This window comes from Lissotriton helveticus, chromosome 9 (assembly GCF_964261635.1).
Source record: "Lissotriton helveticus chromosome 9, aLisHel1.1, whole genome shotgun sequence".
In the NCBI taxonomy this organism is placed as follows: Eukaryota; Metazoa; Chordata; class Amphibia; order Caudata; family Salamandridae; genus Lissotriton; species Lissotriton helveticus.
In genome coordinates, this window is record NC_136070.1 from 1,245,688,494 (window position 1) to 1,245,704,967 (window position 16,474).

A 16,474-nucleotide genomic window follows, 5' to 3' on the forward strand; every position below is an offset into this window, starting at 1 on the left:
AAAGTATTCATAATAAAAATGAAACAGGACGGACTAGTGCATTTACTAGCTACCTTGCATTGCGAGAAATGGTCTATGCATCGTCAAATGTGCACAGCTGCCTTGAAAGAAGTGCTCTTTAGTTCCAGGGTTAGGGTGCTGGCCAACTCCTTTATTTTCATATTTGTGCCATTTTCCTGCAAAATATATATGTTTGCGGACAAAAAAAATGTAAAAGAAAGAAAGGAAAGGTTTCTCCAAGGCACACAAATTAGCTTTGCCATTGCTTGTTAAAGAATGAGACTATTTTGTATCGTCTCACTTTGGCCAAGAATAAGAACAAGGCAGGCAGAAAAGGGGGGGGGGGAAAGACTTCAAAACAGAGGCAAAGAGAGGAAGCAGGGATGGAATAGAACCAGCAAGAGTGAGAGAACGAGGAAGTGCAGGGTGGTGAACAAAAGAGGCATGAGGTGGAGTCAAGACTAGGTGACCAGCAACCTCGGTATTGAGCAGCACGGGTGACAGTCTCCTAAGAAGAACTTAGGACCTTGAACTTATTTTTTATTTATTTTACAAACGATGTAAGCACTGCCCACCACAGTGCCATTTACCATGTGTTCCCAGTTGCAATGTTTTTCCAACCCATTTGGTGCACACGGTATGCCAGGATGGGTGGTGTGAATGAGGAAATAGAAGCACCATAAAGGTAATTTTTCCAATACACATGCATCTTGTTATCCATTTCCATAACTGATTTGGAACGACCACCGCCAAAAGCGCTGTAGTGAGCAGAGGGATTTAATCTGCCTCTAGTTTATTTCACTCTGTTGGAAGCTGGTCTGGACAAAACTTCCCTATTGGGGTTCAAAAAGCATCATGTTAGAGTCTTTTCTGGAGATTTTATATGTGAGATATCAATAATGACAGAACGTCTCTGGTGAAAAATAGGTGTCAAGGGTTAGAATTCTTGACAATATATATTTGTGACCTCATGAAAAGTCACAATATCGTGAACCAGAGAAATTCTAAAGAGGATGTATATAAGAGACCAATGACAAAGAAGTCTTTCCAGGTTATTCAGTGCCACATGTCTAAAGCATCTCCACAACCTTGAGCTACTAAAATGGCAGTGACGAGGAGCAGATTCATCTCTGGGGCAAGCCTTACCCTTTCAATGTATTTTCCTGTTATTGGGCCTCTGGCCTAAGCCATCCTTTTGGCGAAGTGACTACTATGGCTTACCATAGCAGCGAGGGCACTTTTATTGGCTGCGGCTGCTGAAGGGCAGGAATATGGGCATCTTCCTGCAGTGGTAGGAGCTTGGTTTATAGACTATCTGCAGGTGACCTCCTGTGTCCTGCTAACAAGTCACTGTACTCGTCCTTTTGCTTTATTCAACAAGTACTTATATTGTTAGTCAAGTCTAGATGATGAGATTGATATCTATTTGTTTACTTTTCATATAACATTCAAATGATGTGTCGACATCAGGTGTAAGATCAGCCTCTTGTATCAAGCAGAGATGAACAGCAAAGTTGGGTGACCTTAAAGTAGGTTTATTCATGCCAAGCAGTAACGACCCCATCCAGCTCAACACCTGCAACTGTCAACTGACCAGATGTTTACATTCTACCCCAAATCATGTTCTACAAGTTCCATGTTCCAATTCTAGTAACCTAGGAACAGTGAGGTAGGTTCTGTTCTAAGACAAGAACACTACATCACCTCCCCTCTTAACATTGACTAAGGAAACCAAAACAGACATCATCGAAAACTTGAGGGAGGGGTATGTACAAAAGATAAAAGGAAGGTTTAAACGTAATCATGGAATCTAGCAGGGCGCTGAACAACCCTACGAGGTCTCACATTCCTTTGTGGTGGAACAACCTCAGTTTCTACCAACTCTTCTGTGGGTTGACACTTAGCTACCCTGTTTAAATTCCATACTTTATGATTACTGGTCTTCACAGCATTCTTGAAAACCTTTATCACTCTGAAAAGGACAGTAAACTTTGATCCAGACTTGCCCAAACGAGGAGATCTTATTTTCACCCAGTCTCCCACGGAAACCACTGTGTGTTTGACTGCTCTCCTCTCATTGTACCATTTCTTCCTCGTCTCTTTAATCACACTCTCTCTTTCTCTCCACCCCACCACACAATCAGTATTCCCATCCACTAACAGTCTCTTAGAAGAATCCCATGAGGGACAAACTTCCATATTGGCCACTCTCTTCTTGAACAAACGAAAAGGCGAGTCACCCGTGGAGCAGTGTGGAGTGAATCTGTACTCCCTAACCTTTTTCATCATGGCTAGCCCCCAGTCAGCACCATTTTCAACAGCTTGTTGTACACCCTCTTTCAACACCTTCACAGACATCTCGACAACTCCATTACTCTCCGGATGATAGAGGGCTGCCCTCTTGTGTTTGCTGCCCCTAGATGACAGGTACTCTTCAACCACCGCTGAGGTAAATTGTATGCAATTGTCAGAAAGCAAGGAAAGGGGAAATCCTTCCCTTTCAAAATGACCATCCAAAAATTCAATCACCACCGAAGATTCTACAGAGCCTACCACCTTAATCTCAGGCCAGCGAGAGTACATGTCCAAACAAACAAGGACGTACATATCACGTGATTTTATCTTAATGGGACCTAAATATCAATTGCAATGTCTGACCAAGGCCCATTAGACTGCTCTCTCACCACCATTGGTTGTGTTCTACACTTCAAAACCTTGTCATTGCATTCACATTCTGAGCAACTCCTGACCTCTCTTTCAATCCGGACATCTATGGCAGGCCACCAACATGCCTCTCTTAGCCTCTCCTTAGTTTTAACAATTCCCATATGGCTGGCATGGGCACTCTTCAGTAACCTATCCCATAAAGTGCGAGGGGGGATCAATCTGCTACCCCTCAAAAGGATACCATCCACAACTGATAAATCGTCCTTAACCTGCCAAAAACTAATCAACTCCTCGTCACAATATTTTTTATCACACCAACCCTTTGAAATAATGGCAATCACCTTTTGTAAAAGTTCATCCTCAACCAAAGCCTTCTTCCAATCATCCTAAGATACAATACCAACACTTAAAAAACAAACATCAACCTCTTCTTCCAATTCCTCGTCCCGAAACTGATCACATTCCAAAGATTCCTCACGTTCAGTGCCCAGTCTAGACAAGCAATCTGCAAGCGTGTTAGAGACACCTGGCAGAAAGGTGACAACAAAATTAAACTCTTGTATGGCAACCAATGTTCCCTCTAATTTTTTTCCTCTGTGTGCGGCAGTATAGGGTCTCTGTGCGCTGCAACTAAGGCTATGTGCGCCGGGAACCAGACCGCTTATGTGGGTGCAGCGCCAAATATCGCTCAAAACCTGTGCTTAAAGTGAAAAGAGAGTGCATTTCCACACATGCAGCGCCATATGAAGGGTCTTAAGGCAGGTTTTCAATTTAGATCTACACGCAATTACATGAATTGGTTACGCAGGCAAGTACACTTTGGGTTTAGAAAAGCACAGGACTCAAATGGTGGTACCACAATACGATGTTACTGAAGATCCTCAGCTCAAGGAGTGTTCATAGGGTGGGGAATGTTAGGAGCCGATACAAGATCACACATATACACAATTACATAACATATTTACAATTTGATGGGCAAGCTACGGAGTAATGTCTGGCTTTCCCGTTAGAGATAGTTTGTCACCAGTCCAAAAACTAGCCCCCTACAGCAAGTCATCGTAACAACTTCTGGGTTAAAGTAACTTGTGGTAAAACGCAGTCGGGGTAGTGAATGCTTTGCAAAGGCTGGTCGTTGTTGAGACTGCGAGGTAAAGGTTTCCCGTGATTAATCTTTCTGCTGGAGATGTTTGTCTGGTTGCAGTTTTGACTCATCATAAAGTAGTACAGAGGGTTAATATGCCTATTACAAAAATATGTACCATACACATAACAGAACTGTATTTTATGTGGATAGCTTAGTAGGTTACTGCTTTTGTTGTAGAAAACCTTTTGTTACTTACAGTTCATAAGTTACAATTATGATATAGGACAGTAACCTATGAAGTGTCAGAGCGGCGTGCAGACTGCATGGTATAGGTTAGAGTTACGTTTTTTTCCCTTATCTTTCACTATACTAAAGATGATAAATAGGGTTGGTTTGGGTAGAAATACATTCTTATTAGTAAAGACAACAGTATGTGGGGTCTTTATTTTCCTAATTGCGTTCAACGAAGGACCATCAAACGTATTGTCTTATTCATATCATTATAAAACAAGCATTTGCAAAGCCAATAGGTCTCGCCTTTAGGACCTTATAAATATTTAAGTCATGCTGCATATTAACCTGAGTGCTACATCTACTGTTCTTTAATATGGAAGCTTTGACAATGATAGGTACATTATAGCACTGCATTGAGGAGTACTTAAAACTTTATTTGTGTATAACTGTTAGTTTGAACTCGGATATCTGGGAGTACTTTCATATGCGATAATGAAACAAAAAAGATTTTAGTGAAATAAGTAATATGCTTGATAACACAATTTAAGAGAGGAAGACACAAGGGTCCAGGTTTTTTGGTTTAAGTTTGTACAAATCAGTTAATAAATGGGTATCAATATGTCTTAACTGATTAATTCTGGCTCTATAAGTGAGTACAGTTGGCTCTGATCTGAGATTCTCCAAACGGCTGAAGACGGCTGTAATGCCAGAAACCGGTCCTGGGAAGCTTGATTCCGGTCCAGGGAAGACATTGCTTGGCAGTTCGGGCTGGACTGTTCCCATGAGGCACAGGGTCAGACTGATTTGCATATGGCCATGTCTGAACTGGGGTGGCGGAGTGAGCTAAAGAACGGTGATGGATTAAACCCAGATCAGTTGACTGGGGGTGAGTGTTTGTATTGTCAACGCTCTGTCCATCACCACCTTTGGTTTTTCTTTGTTCGCCCTAAGTTGGCAGGGTATGCTCAGACTTGAGTCCCTTGCTCACTTTGCCACTGGAGTCAAGCAAGCCCGGCTGAAGACGGCTGTAATGCCAGAAACCGGTCCTGGGAAGCTTGATTCCGGTCCAGGGAAGACATTGCTTGGCAGTTCGGGCTGGACTGTTCCCATGAGGCACAGGGTCAGACTGATTTGCATATGGCCATGTCTGAACTGGGGTGGCGGAGTGAGCTAAAGAACGGTGATGGATTAAACCCAGATCAGTTGACTGGGGGTGAGTGTTTGTATTGTCAACGCTCCGTCCATCACCACCTTTGGTTTTTCTTTGTTCGCCCTAAGTTGGCAGGGTATGCTCAGACGTGAGTCCCTTGCTCACTTTGCCACTGGAGTCAAGCAAGCCCGGCTGAAGACGGCTGTAATGCCAGAAACCGGTCCTGGGAAGCTTGATTCCGGTCCAGGGAAGACATTGCTTGGCAGTTCGGGCTGGACTGTTCCCATGAGGCACAGGGTCAGACTGATTTGCATATGGCCATGTCTGAACTGGGGTGGCGGAGTGAGCTAAAGAACGGTGATGGATTAAACCCAGATCAGTTGACTGGGGGTGAGTGTTTGTATTGTCAACGCTCCGTCCATCACCACCTTTGGTTTTTTTTTTGGTTTTTTTTTTCATTCTCCAAACACAGTCTGAACTCTTGCTCACTGAAAGTATAGCTTCATGTACAAGGTCATGGGAGCTCCAGGGTGATAAATACACCAGATGCTGAGAGTGTTCTGGTTTTGCCCGCTGCTGGGGGTGCTCCGCAGTAGCTCCTGCTCCAGAAGGTGAAGTTGCTCCAGGGTGCACTGCCGCTTCAAGGGGCGAGGAATCTGGGATTTGTAGTTGCTTCAGGTTGGGCTGGTGATACAGGGGAACTTCTGCTGGTTCATAGAGGGGTTGCAAACAGAGGGACATGAAGCGGTCAGGAGAATAGAGACAGACCAAAGGATAGACATACAGGGGCATAAAGTGAAACAAAGAAGGTGGGATAGAAATCAAGATGAGGAGACAGACAAGAGCAAACCATGTGACAGAGAAAGTGGTATGGAGAGAGGCTGCAAAATCAAGATAGAAGGACAGAGGCAGGCAGTGTGACAGAGTTAAAGAAAGGAACAAAGAGCAGAAGGCAGAGGAACAGAAACAGGTAGAATGACAGGTCAACCGAACCACAGGATGAAAAAGAAAAATATGCTCTGGGCCAAAGTGGGACAGTCAGGCAGAGGTAGATGGTGCCCTGGAGATAAAGGCAAGGCAGGAAAATGCAAGGAGAAGAACAGGGGCATAGACAGTCAGAAGGACAGGACTGGGATAACACAGAAGGACAGGCCCAGAGAGAGGAACAGGCAAAAGGATGAACAAAGGTTTAATGTGACTGCCAGAGAAGACCACCTTTTTTATGGTGATCTGTGTGATATGCCATATCTTCACTATAAGTCATAATAAAGATGTTAGTGAACAGACTGACACTGAGCAATAATGAACTATTAATGGGGGATCTGGCTCTGCAACAGAAAGCCCCAGAATACAAACATTACTTGGGCTTAACTTTCTAGAAATGTCTTCTTTTTTAATTTATTATTAATATTTTTAAATATATAATTGTGCCATGTTAAAAATATGTGAAGATATTAAAGGACAGGGGAGACCACAAAATATAATTAAAAAGAAGACTTTGGAGCTTGGAAAATTAGAATTTAGGAATACATTGAACATGTTCTCAAAAATTAGGATGTGGTGTTTTTATTTCTTGACATTGTTACTTCTAGTCTCCTAATTATTCCTGTGGAAAAAAAGAGAAGTTACGTGCAGGATCATCAGCATACTTAGCCTTACGTGCAGGATCATCAGCATACTTAGCCTTACGTGCAGGATCATCAGCATACTTAGCCTTCCCACCCCGCCGCTCACCTTTGTTCCTAATGCTGCCAGCAGAGCGTGTTTCCAGAAAGGCTGAACAAACACGCATTTAGAGAGGGAAGAGCTACAAGCATGGCGGTAGGAAGGGAGGTTCTTCTAAGGAATGGAGAGGGATGGGAGAGGAGGGGGCAACACAGGAAAAACAATGTGTTTGCCTCAAAGAAATGACCCACTGGAGTTACGTGCGGAGTGCCAGCAAACTTTACCACCTCACCCCCTCTCAGCTATGTTCCTAATGCTGCCAGCAAAGCATGTTTATATTTTATTTATTTATAAAGAAAAGGCCGACCAAACAAGCATAGGGAGGGGAGGGGGGTGCTCATTCTTTTAGCAAGTAGGAAGTGTCGAGGTGCAGGGGCTCTAAGGAGGGGTGAAAAAATGACAAAGTTCATTAACGTGCAAATGGTCTTTTAAAGACCATAGAAGTACTCGGGGCGGCTGTTGTATGTCCTGGAAGCTTTCTCAGCCGGGGGGTCCACACACGACGTGGGTGGGGTGGGGTGCGCGGGCTGAAACTGTCAGAGTCAGTCTCTGAAAGGTACCTGGTATTGTAAAATACTTATAGATCACGTTAAATGCGACTGGAGGGCAGGGTTTGTTGGGGTGAGAGGTGTGTGGCCAAGAAATTGTATTCTTTCATGTGTCTCGAAACTGGTTTTAAAGTTCGATCTTTTTAAAATTAACTTATTTTGTACATGTTGAGAGAAACCACAAATGTTGCCATTCCACCGGAGTTTAAATAACAGATGTTGGTGTGATCCGGTTTAATGACTTTCAATCTATCGGCCTAAGAATGATAAAAGGCGGAATGAATCATGCCCATTTTCCAACTTATCAATTGCTGGGCACAAACATCTCAGGTATCGCAGTGCGCTGGCGGGTGGAGTGGGGGGCAGTCTTTCCCATGCGAGAGGGCCCCCCTCAGCTCACTCTGTACTGTGACGCTGTGGCATGGACAAGAATTAAACTCGATGTGAAGACTCCCTGTTTTCTACGAAGATGAAAGATCAAACTGCGACGCAGTTGCAAAGGGAGGGGGGTGCTCATTCTTCCAGCAAGTAGGAAGTGTCGAGGTGCAGGGGCTCTAAGGAGGGGTGAAAAAATGACTAAGTTCATTAACGTGCAAATGGTCTTTTAAACGACCATTGAAGTACTCGGGTGCGGCTGTTGTATGCCCTGGAAGCTTTCTCAGCGGGGGGGGGTCCACACACGACGGGGGTGGGGTGGGGTGCGGGGGCTGAAACTGCAGCCCTTTGAGCACAATGGGCTTGGCACGCCTCCAACACCATGTCTCTTCCTCTCCTTCCAGCCTGGATTTCGCGACGCTCGCGTTTTAAAAGCAGCGTCTCATAGGGATGTCTCTGTCACAGTGTGCGCGCTAATTCCAGGCCACTGCGCGCTCCGGGTGACCATCGTGAGCGCGCGCCCACGCGCGCACCTTGGTGGGAACAGTGATGGCAACCATCCCCTTACGTATTCGATGAGAAACAAAATCAATCCCCTTTTTTGCAAAAACTTCTTTCAACGGCTTATGATCCGTTAGAACTTCAAACTTGCTTCCCCAAAGAAACTTGCGTAACTTGCGAATAGACCAATAGATAGCGAGGGCTTCTCTTTTTACAACGGAGTAGTTATACTCTGCCCCTCTCAAAGGCCTGGACATGAACAATACCACTTTCTCTTTGCCTACCGATTTCTGAAATAAGTCCACGCCCAAACCTTTGGAACTCGCATCTGTAATTAAATAAGAATCCTTTATAGGATCAAAGCTACTAAGATCTTGTGCATGACTTAGACAGTTCTTCAGATTTTGAAATTCCTCATCGCAAACACTCGACCACATGAACTCACAACCCTTTTTTAAAAGATCTCGTAAATGTCTGGTGAACCCTGCAAAATTTGGCACAAATTTGTGATAAAACTCGGCCATCCCCAAGAATTTTACAAGTTCATCTTTGCTTTGGGGAGCCCTGAGTTTGCAAATTGTGTCAACCAAAGCGGCCTTGGGCTTAACACCATTCACAGAGACGAGGTGACCCAAATATTCGATTTCAGCCACATACAATTTACACTTGTCAGCCCGTAAAGTTAGTCTGGCATCACATAATCTCCTCAACACTGCCCTCAGCCTAGCACCATGTTCTTCAGCATTCACCCCAAACACAAGAACATCGTCTTGGTATATCTTGATGCCCTCAACGCCCTTCAAGACACGTTCCATGACCCTTTGGAATACTGAAGCAGCGGAAATTAAGCCAAAAGGCATTCTCAAAAATCTGAACGTGCCATAAGGCGTGACAAATGCCGTCAGATTTTGAGAGGAGGGGAGTAATCGGACCTGATGGTAGGCTGAAGACAGGTCATGGGATGAGCAATGCTTCCTCCCCCCACCCCACCGAGGTAGCACAACATCTCATTAATATTGGGCAATGGATAGTGATCCACAACCACCACCTTATTAAGCTCCCACAGGTCAACACAGAGCCTGGCCTCCCCATTGGCCTTCCGGGCCATAAATATGGGAGAAAGTCATTCGGTTGCTTCGACTTGCTCTATAATCCCATTGGCCTTTGACTTGTCAAGTTCGGCCATCATGTTCTCCTTTGCCACAAGAGGAACGTTACAAACCTTTGCTAAAAAATAAAAAAAATAAAAAACCTTGGGTAGTGAACCAGGAGTGTTTTTAATTTGGTGCATGTAGTTCTTAAGACACCCCAATTTATTATCAAAGACTTCAGGGAACTCCTTAACCCAGTTTTTACATCCTGCCGCAACCTAACAGACAGAAGGTATCTCTTTTAAGCACACAGAGGGTTTTTGAGTAGGGTCTAAAAGGACATGCAGATCGCGTTGTTGAAACCAGCTCAGAAGTGAATCTCCTTTCATTGAAATATAGACTTTCCCGGGGACAATTCTTCCTTTATAATCAATTGTTCCCCAGAACCATCCTAGGACATCAATGATTTCCCCACTGTAACCCCTTGGTCTTAAGTCTGGCTTCATTAGGGTGACTTTACCCAACAAATACTGATCAAAGAATTTCTTAGGGATTAATGTCACTTTGGCCCCAAAATCAAATAACATTTTCACAGGTGCATCGTTGATTAGAACGACATCTAGAAGTACACTTCTCTAACTTTCTTTTGGTCTCTCCCCGACCTACAACACCTTGTAAAATGGCCTTTACGACCACACGTGTTACACACTGCCTTCCAGCCAGGACAGTCCTTGAAATTCGCTCTAGGTTGAGAATCACCCCTTGATGATTAAAAATTCTTCGAACTAGTATGTTGAGTGTCCGATCTATATTGCATTTTGCTCTTTGGCACTTCATGTTTATTCTTATCTTTATAACTGTCTACTTTCAATACAGAGCTCTGCCCTCTATCATGCAAAGACGGATTATTCTTCTGCCATAAGTTGTCCCTAGCCTTATCAATGCTACATCCTAACATCATCTGATCTCTGAGGCGCTCTTCTAGTGAAGCACCAAAGCTGCACGTCGAGGCCAACTTGCGCAATTCAGTAATATATTGTTCAACAGTTTCTTCACGTTTTTTCATGCGTCTGCCGAAGTGGTATCTTTATGGAACAGTATTCACTTTGGGTAAATAATGTAAATCAAGTTTCTTTATAGAAATTTCAAATTCGTTGAGACCTGAAGAGTCACCGTCTGAGAGGTCAGGAAGATGCTCAAACACTTCCTGCCCCTCAGGTCCAAAACAGTGCATTAAAAGAGAAGTTTTTCTTCCAGCGCTGAGCGATGTTCCACACACGTCCTGCTAACAAGTCACTGTACTCATCCTTTTGCTTTATTCAACAAGTACTTATATTGTTAGTCAAGTCTAGATGATGCGATTGATATTTATTTTTTTACTTTTCATATAACATTCAAATGATGGCTCGACATCAGGCTCAGATGATAGAGCCCTTTATGTCCTAAGAGGCTTCAAGAGCAACAGGTTGTTAGTGTAGCTCTTGATGTGGATTGCCTTCACGACAAATAGTTTGGCATCCGCAGGAAGTGGGAGAACTTGACCTCAATGGTGTGAGAATCTCTAACACAAACTGAATAGGCATCCTTTCACCACTTCCATCCGCTGCAGGTGGGAGACATCAAAAGCCTAGATAGCGATTGATAAAAAGCAGCTGAGAGAAGACCCAACTTTGTTGAAAAGGAAGATTACCTTCAAAAGGCTATCTGACTTTACTCGGTCTGAAAAGGCTCAGCTGTGTTTAGGAATCTTTGCTCCATAAAGCAAAATATGAATTACCAGTGAAGCCACTGGATCTGCTACATGAGCAGTGTCAAAAGTATTCCTTGTGAGTGGGGTTATACATATACACCATTCTCTGATTTTCCCTTCTTTTAGGAGAATCAAAGAGGTTTCTTATATATGCTGGTGTAATTTTAGAGTTTAAATTGTATACTAGCGGGCTTTTAAAAAGGTAAAAAATATTGTCTCCTGCAGGCATGTTTTTAACAAGATATCTATGAAAAAATGTATGAACATCAAGGAAGATCCTATAATGTGATAGGTTGCATTCCATGGAAGAAGATACACACAGGATGCCTATTCAGGACAGGCCTATATATAATAGTTAAAAACAGATCAGGATCACACTGGGGGTCCATAACCAGGCAGAACCTCAACTCCGAGGAAGAAGTGTTGAGAAGGCAGTCTGAACCAAACAAGATTCTAGTGGTTGCCTATTTACCAGGAATTTCTTCTTCATAGTTCAAACAATAGCAAGCACAAACTATGAATCAACCAACAAGTAACTGCTCTGCAAATGTCAGCCACAGACATGTTGAATAAAAGTGCAACCATAGCAGTCTTACTTCTTGTCAAAAGCATACACAAAAGCCAAGGCACATGTTATACATGAAGACAATACCTTTTCCTCTTTGACCTTTTCCTCGTTTCCCTGTGGAAAGTAGATGTAATAGGGCTGTTTTTCTCCACTCTGTCTCTGCCATTCGTAGAAACCTTCAGCCAGGACAACACACCGATTTCCTTTTGTCAGAGGAGCCTTGTAGATATACCAATTGTACAATCAGAAGAAAGCAGCATTAAATTAGCAGTAAACAAGTTATAGGAGTTCAGCACAACAAACACTTACTACAGGTCACATAATTCAAAATTTAAATAAGAAGGGGGAAAGGCGGCGAAACAGGAGTAAACAACAGGCATTCAGTGAAAGGCCAGGGGTGAGGAGAAGAGTGGCAGTGGCAAAGCAATGGGTTCAGAGGCCGGGAAAATTACATTGCATAATGGCAAATTCTGTATACCGCGGCTACTGTGCCATGGTTACACCATAATGTAAGCCACTCTTTTAGAAACCAAGGCAATGTAACTAGATTTTTGCTCCATAGCCCACTAACAGAACACTAAAGCAATAGTTTGTACCTAGTGTGGCGAAAGCTACTATCATAACACTAAAAAGAGCTCTGGGAAGGCCCTAACTGTTAAAAATACCTTCCACTTTAGAAGCTTGAGAATGGAGGAAGGTATGTAAAGGGTGCCTTGGAGGAAGGGGTGGAATATTATACGAGGAATAAAGGAAATCTGAATAAAAGAAAGCTCAGAGTCACTACAATTTTTTTTTACGGTAGTACTGTCGCCCATGATATCAAATGCACCTTGTTACACCATAGATTTAATTAAGGCTCAGACCAGCTATGAAATCTCACATTTGAGCTCAACAATATTTTATCTGGAAATAAATCTGATCACCGTTCACAGGAGGACAAAAGTGAATCTACTAGCAATCATGAACAGCATTCTCATTTCCAATTTGCCAAAAAAACAAAAACTGTCCCAATGACATACTGCACATCCTGGGAAAAATATGGCCGCAGTTATGGATAGCTGAATGGATTTTACATCGGGGGGAGGGGGTGGGAGTAGAGTAAACTGCGCCCCCCCAACTGAATTCACATTAAGCTGCCACTCACTACCAGTTGCTCCACATTCTGGTACAAGAGGACAGTATAGAATCTTGATGACATGAGAAACTGTGCTTTGTATATATACACCTATATTAGCTTAACTTATGTTCTACTGAACCCCCATCTTCAGATAAGATGGGCATATGAGAAAGGCACATAAATCAGGCTAAAAGATGGAACAGGTCCGGGTGACAGCTTTCCAAGGTCTTGCTAGGACTTCTTTCTCAACATAAATGGGTCCATGAGATTAACTGAAAAAACGATTCACCCTGTGCAAGTTGTATTTTCCTCATAGTGGTCCATAGCAGCACTGATACCATATTCATCTGCAACTCCTCAAGAGAAACAAGGGACCAAATAATATCTAGCAACTTGGAGATTTATTCTGCGTTCATGTTGTTTCTTATTTACTAATTCCAATGTTCACCAAGCAGGACATCTTGGTCCTTATTTAGAGTGCTTTTCCCACTAAATGTATCTATATATATTAATAAAGCAATAGTCTGCTTGAACACAAATGAACTTGCTAGTCGCTGCAGGTTTTTGTCAGCAAGGTTGGAAATAATAAGCAACTTTCCACAGCAACTCTGGAGCTTTCAGTTACAAATGGGTATTGGACATATAGGATACCTTTGTATCCTTAATATTGTTTGCATTGACTGTGTTGCCCAATATACCGAAATGCCTCTAGATGTAATAACTTGATGCTTGCGAAATCTGAATGCTATAGGTGTTTAGGTTCTTCCATTTAAAATGATGTATGGTCGCCCTTTTTTGTGTGAATGGTCTTAAAACATACCTTATACAGGGTTTTCTCCATGATGGTATCACTGCGGCAGTTAGATGTACTGTACTGCATTTTGGACGGGTCGCTTTCTCTGAACCAGGAAGGGATAAGACCCCAACGCATGGCAGCAATAACACGCTCAGAAGAGTCTACATCCTTTAAAGAAAAGAAGATCACAATAGTGTTCAATTCGATGAGAAATAGGGCGGTATTGGTATATTAATGTTGGCCAACTAGCCAAACACGAAACATAAAAAATACCTAAAACTAACTAAATAAACTTTCTGATAAACATTTTGATTAGTAAATGTCAAATCTAAATACTGCTGAAGTGTGATATTAGGCCCACAGAAGACATATGCCTTCTTCTTTAACTGACCCTCCCAGCCCCCGCCCAAAAAAATGAATATATTAAAGTATATTTTGGAATAAACTCCACGAGAATAGATCATCACAGTTTTCTTTAGATACTCCCGCTGAGGTGGTGCGAATTTCTCAAAACATAGAGGCAAACCCCAACCCACCAACTTGCGTGGCATGCTTCATCATCATCAACATGGCCCTAGAAATATGCCCGGCACTGTGATGGACCTCACATCAAAGAATACTAAAATGCAGAAATCAATTTTTAGGCAATTCAACTACTTATTCATAAAATTAGGTTTTACAAATCTTGTGTGTGTGTGAGATATATATATACACACACATAAGTATATATCTCATGCATGGACAGAGAGACATTGCAACCTGCTAAATAGTTAGCAATCTTAAGCTACTATTGAATTCTGTTTTCTTTGACTGAAGTTTGCAAATATAGCGCACCTTTCTATCTCAGAGCAAATACTGCAGTTGCAGAAAGATTAGCACAATGAAACAGATTTTCACCGATTTGCCTTTTGGAAGTAAAGCAGATGTGTCTGTTAAAAAATCAAGGTGTTTTAGCTTTCTTTACGGTCAACAGAAAAATATCACAACTTCAAATTTCAAATAATACTTAACCATATACCTGCAAATGTACTGATTTTCAAACATGTCTTACCATTATTCAGCCTTACTTTCAGAACGAGAAACTAACATAGCAAAGGAAACCTTCTGCCAATATGAGTAACCGCAAGAAGCCATTCAACTTCTCCAACAGAAAGAATGCTTTACCCAAGGTTCAAAACGGACGCCATTCTTCGCAGTAATGACTAATGGCGCAAACATCACATTCTGGTCATAAACAGACAAGTGTGCAGTAGTAAATAAGTGGTGGAAATATTTCCTGGTTGTACTCTAGGCCCACAATGAAATGCACTCGCGTTTAGGTTACAGTGATGAAATACTTTCTTAGTGTAGTCTTCTCCGTTTTATTAACAGAACTGGAAATTTGCATATTGTGCTAAATATGACCTCAAAACACCAAGCAAAAGAGGAAGCGATATTAATGACGTTTTGACAAGAGTTTACAGTCACAACTCTCAGTTTGAATTAATCGGAAGTCAATTACAGCGATCTGATTGTGCCTTGATTTGGACAGCCTCTTGTGTCGAAGTAGAGGAAATCAGAGCTGCAGTATTACAGGTACTGAAATGCCGAACAAGAGTTATTTCTTTCACAGAAAGAGCTGTGAATGCATAGAATCGCCTCCTACCAGATCTAGTTCAAACAGCAGGAAGGGGATTATAAAAAACTGAGAAAACAGCAGCAGGATACCCTGAATTAACTTGTCAGGAGACTAGAGGATTAGTAGACAAATTCAATACGTCTCTCAGGGCCCGATGTGCGAAGCACTCATTGCAAAATACTGGTTTCAATTTGCGACCAGTGTGCTATTTTGCAAACCGACTTGTGTACTAATAAAGTATGTTCATAAAATACTGATACGTAATGGGTAGAATTCGACCGACCTCATGAATATTAATGAAGTGACTTGCAAACTACGATCTGCTATAAATCGCAACCATCACAGGAATAGTGACCTACTGATGTCAGCAGACCACCAAGTCTGTGACCGCTTTTAAATAAAGCAATTTTTTATGCAACCTGTTTTCTTTAAAGTAAAACAGAATGTTTAAAAAAAAATGTAACTAACATTTTTTAAGAGTAGGCAGTGGCCCCGCGACCACTACCTACTTCTACAAAAATGTTTTGCAACATTCTCAAAGGGGAGAGGGCTCCATGAAGACCACTTCCTGTTTGCGAATAGCTAACCATTACATTTGTATGGTGTAAAGTAGTAATGTTTTGCCGCCGGATTATGGTTGCAAAACAATACATACCATACTGAATCGGTACTTGCAAGGATGCCGCCCTAAACATTCTCCTTCTAAATTCCTATTCGGTGTGTATACCGACATTGCGATTCAGTAACATGTTACCAAATTGCACTTTGGGTTTCTTACATACCAAAAAATGCCCCTTTGCTGTTGCAAATTGCACGATTCTGCGAATCAGACGTTTGGAGAACGCAAAAAGGCTTTGTAAATCTGGCCCTTACTCCTCAAGTGCTGTGAAATTCAAGTTGTAAAGTAGAAAGAAGTTTTTCTATACCAAAAAGAGACTGGTTGTGGTTTCATGCTGCACTGCTTGAACTATGATCATTGTACTGTTTATTCAGAGTTCTTGCTGTTCCCTGATTGACACTGTATCCCCTTACCCCTCTGAAAATCATGATAAATAAAGGATACAACAAAAAGAAAGTAAGTCACAGGTATTCAGAAAAGAAACCTCAAAGGGATATATGTACTTCTAAATAGTTCAAATGTAGGTTTCAATGCATCTAGGAAATGTAATTGACCAATTAGGTTCAAAAGGCAGAACACTAGCCAGCGTAAATCCTTGTCTAACAAGTGAAGCACTGATGTGGAGAATACA

At 42.2% G+C, this 16,474-nt stretch overlaps 1 protein-coding gene across 3 annotated transcripts in view; it reads right to left on the reverse strand.

Moving 5' to 3' along the window:
* HMCES (5-hydroxymethylcytosine binding, ES cell specific) overlaps positions 1–16,474 on the reverse strand; it is a 64,694-nt gene that overhangs the window by 34,973 nt on the left and 13,247 nt on the right. For all 3 annotated transcript variants that reach the window (XM_078661772.1, XM_078661773.1, XM_078661774.1), the window contains exons 3-4: positions 13,631–13,774; positions 11,778–11,912 (exon numbers count right to left, since the gene is read on the reverse strand). In XM_078661772.1, coding sequence (XP_078517898.1) covers positions 11,778–11,912; positions 13,631–13,774 — 279 coding nt within the window. The remainder of the gene's footprint in view (positions 1–11,777; positions 11,913–13,630; positions 13,775–16,474) is intronic.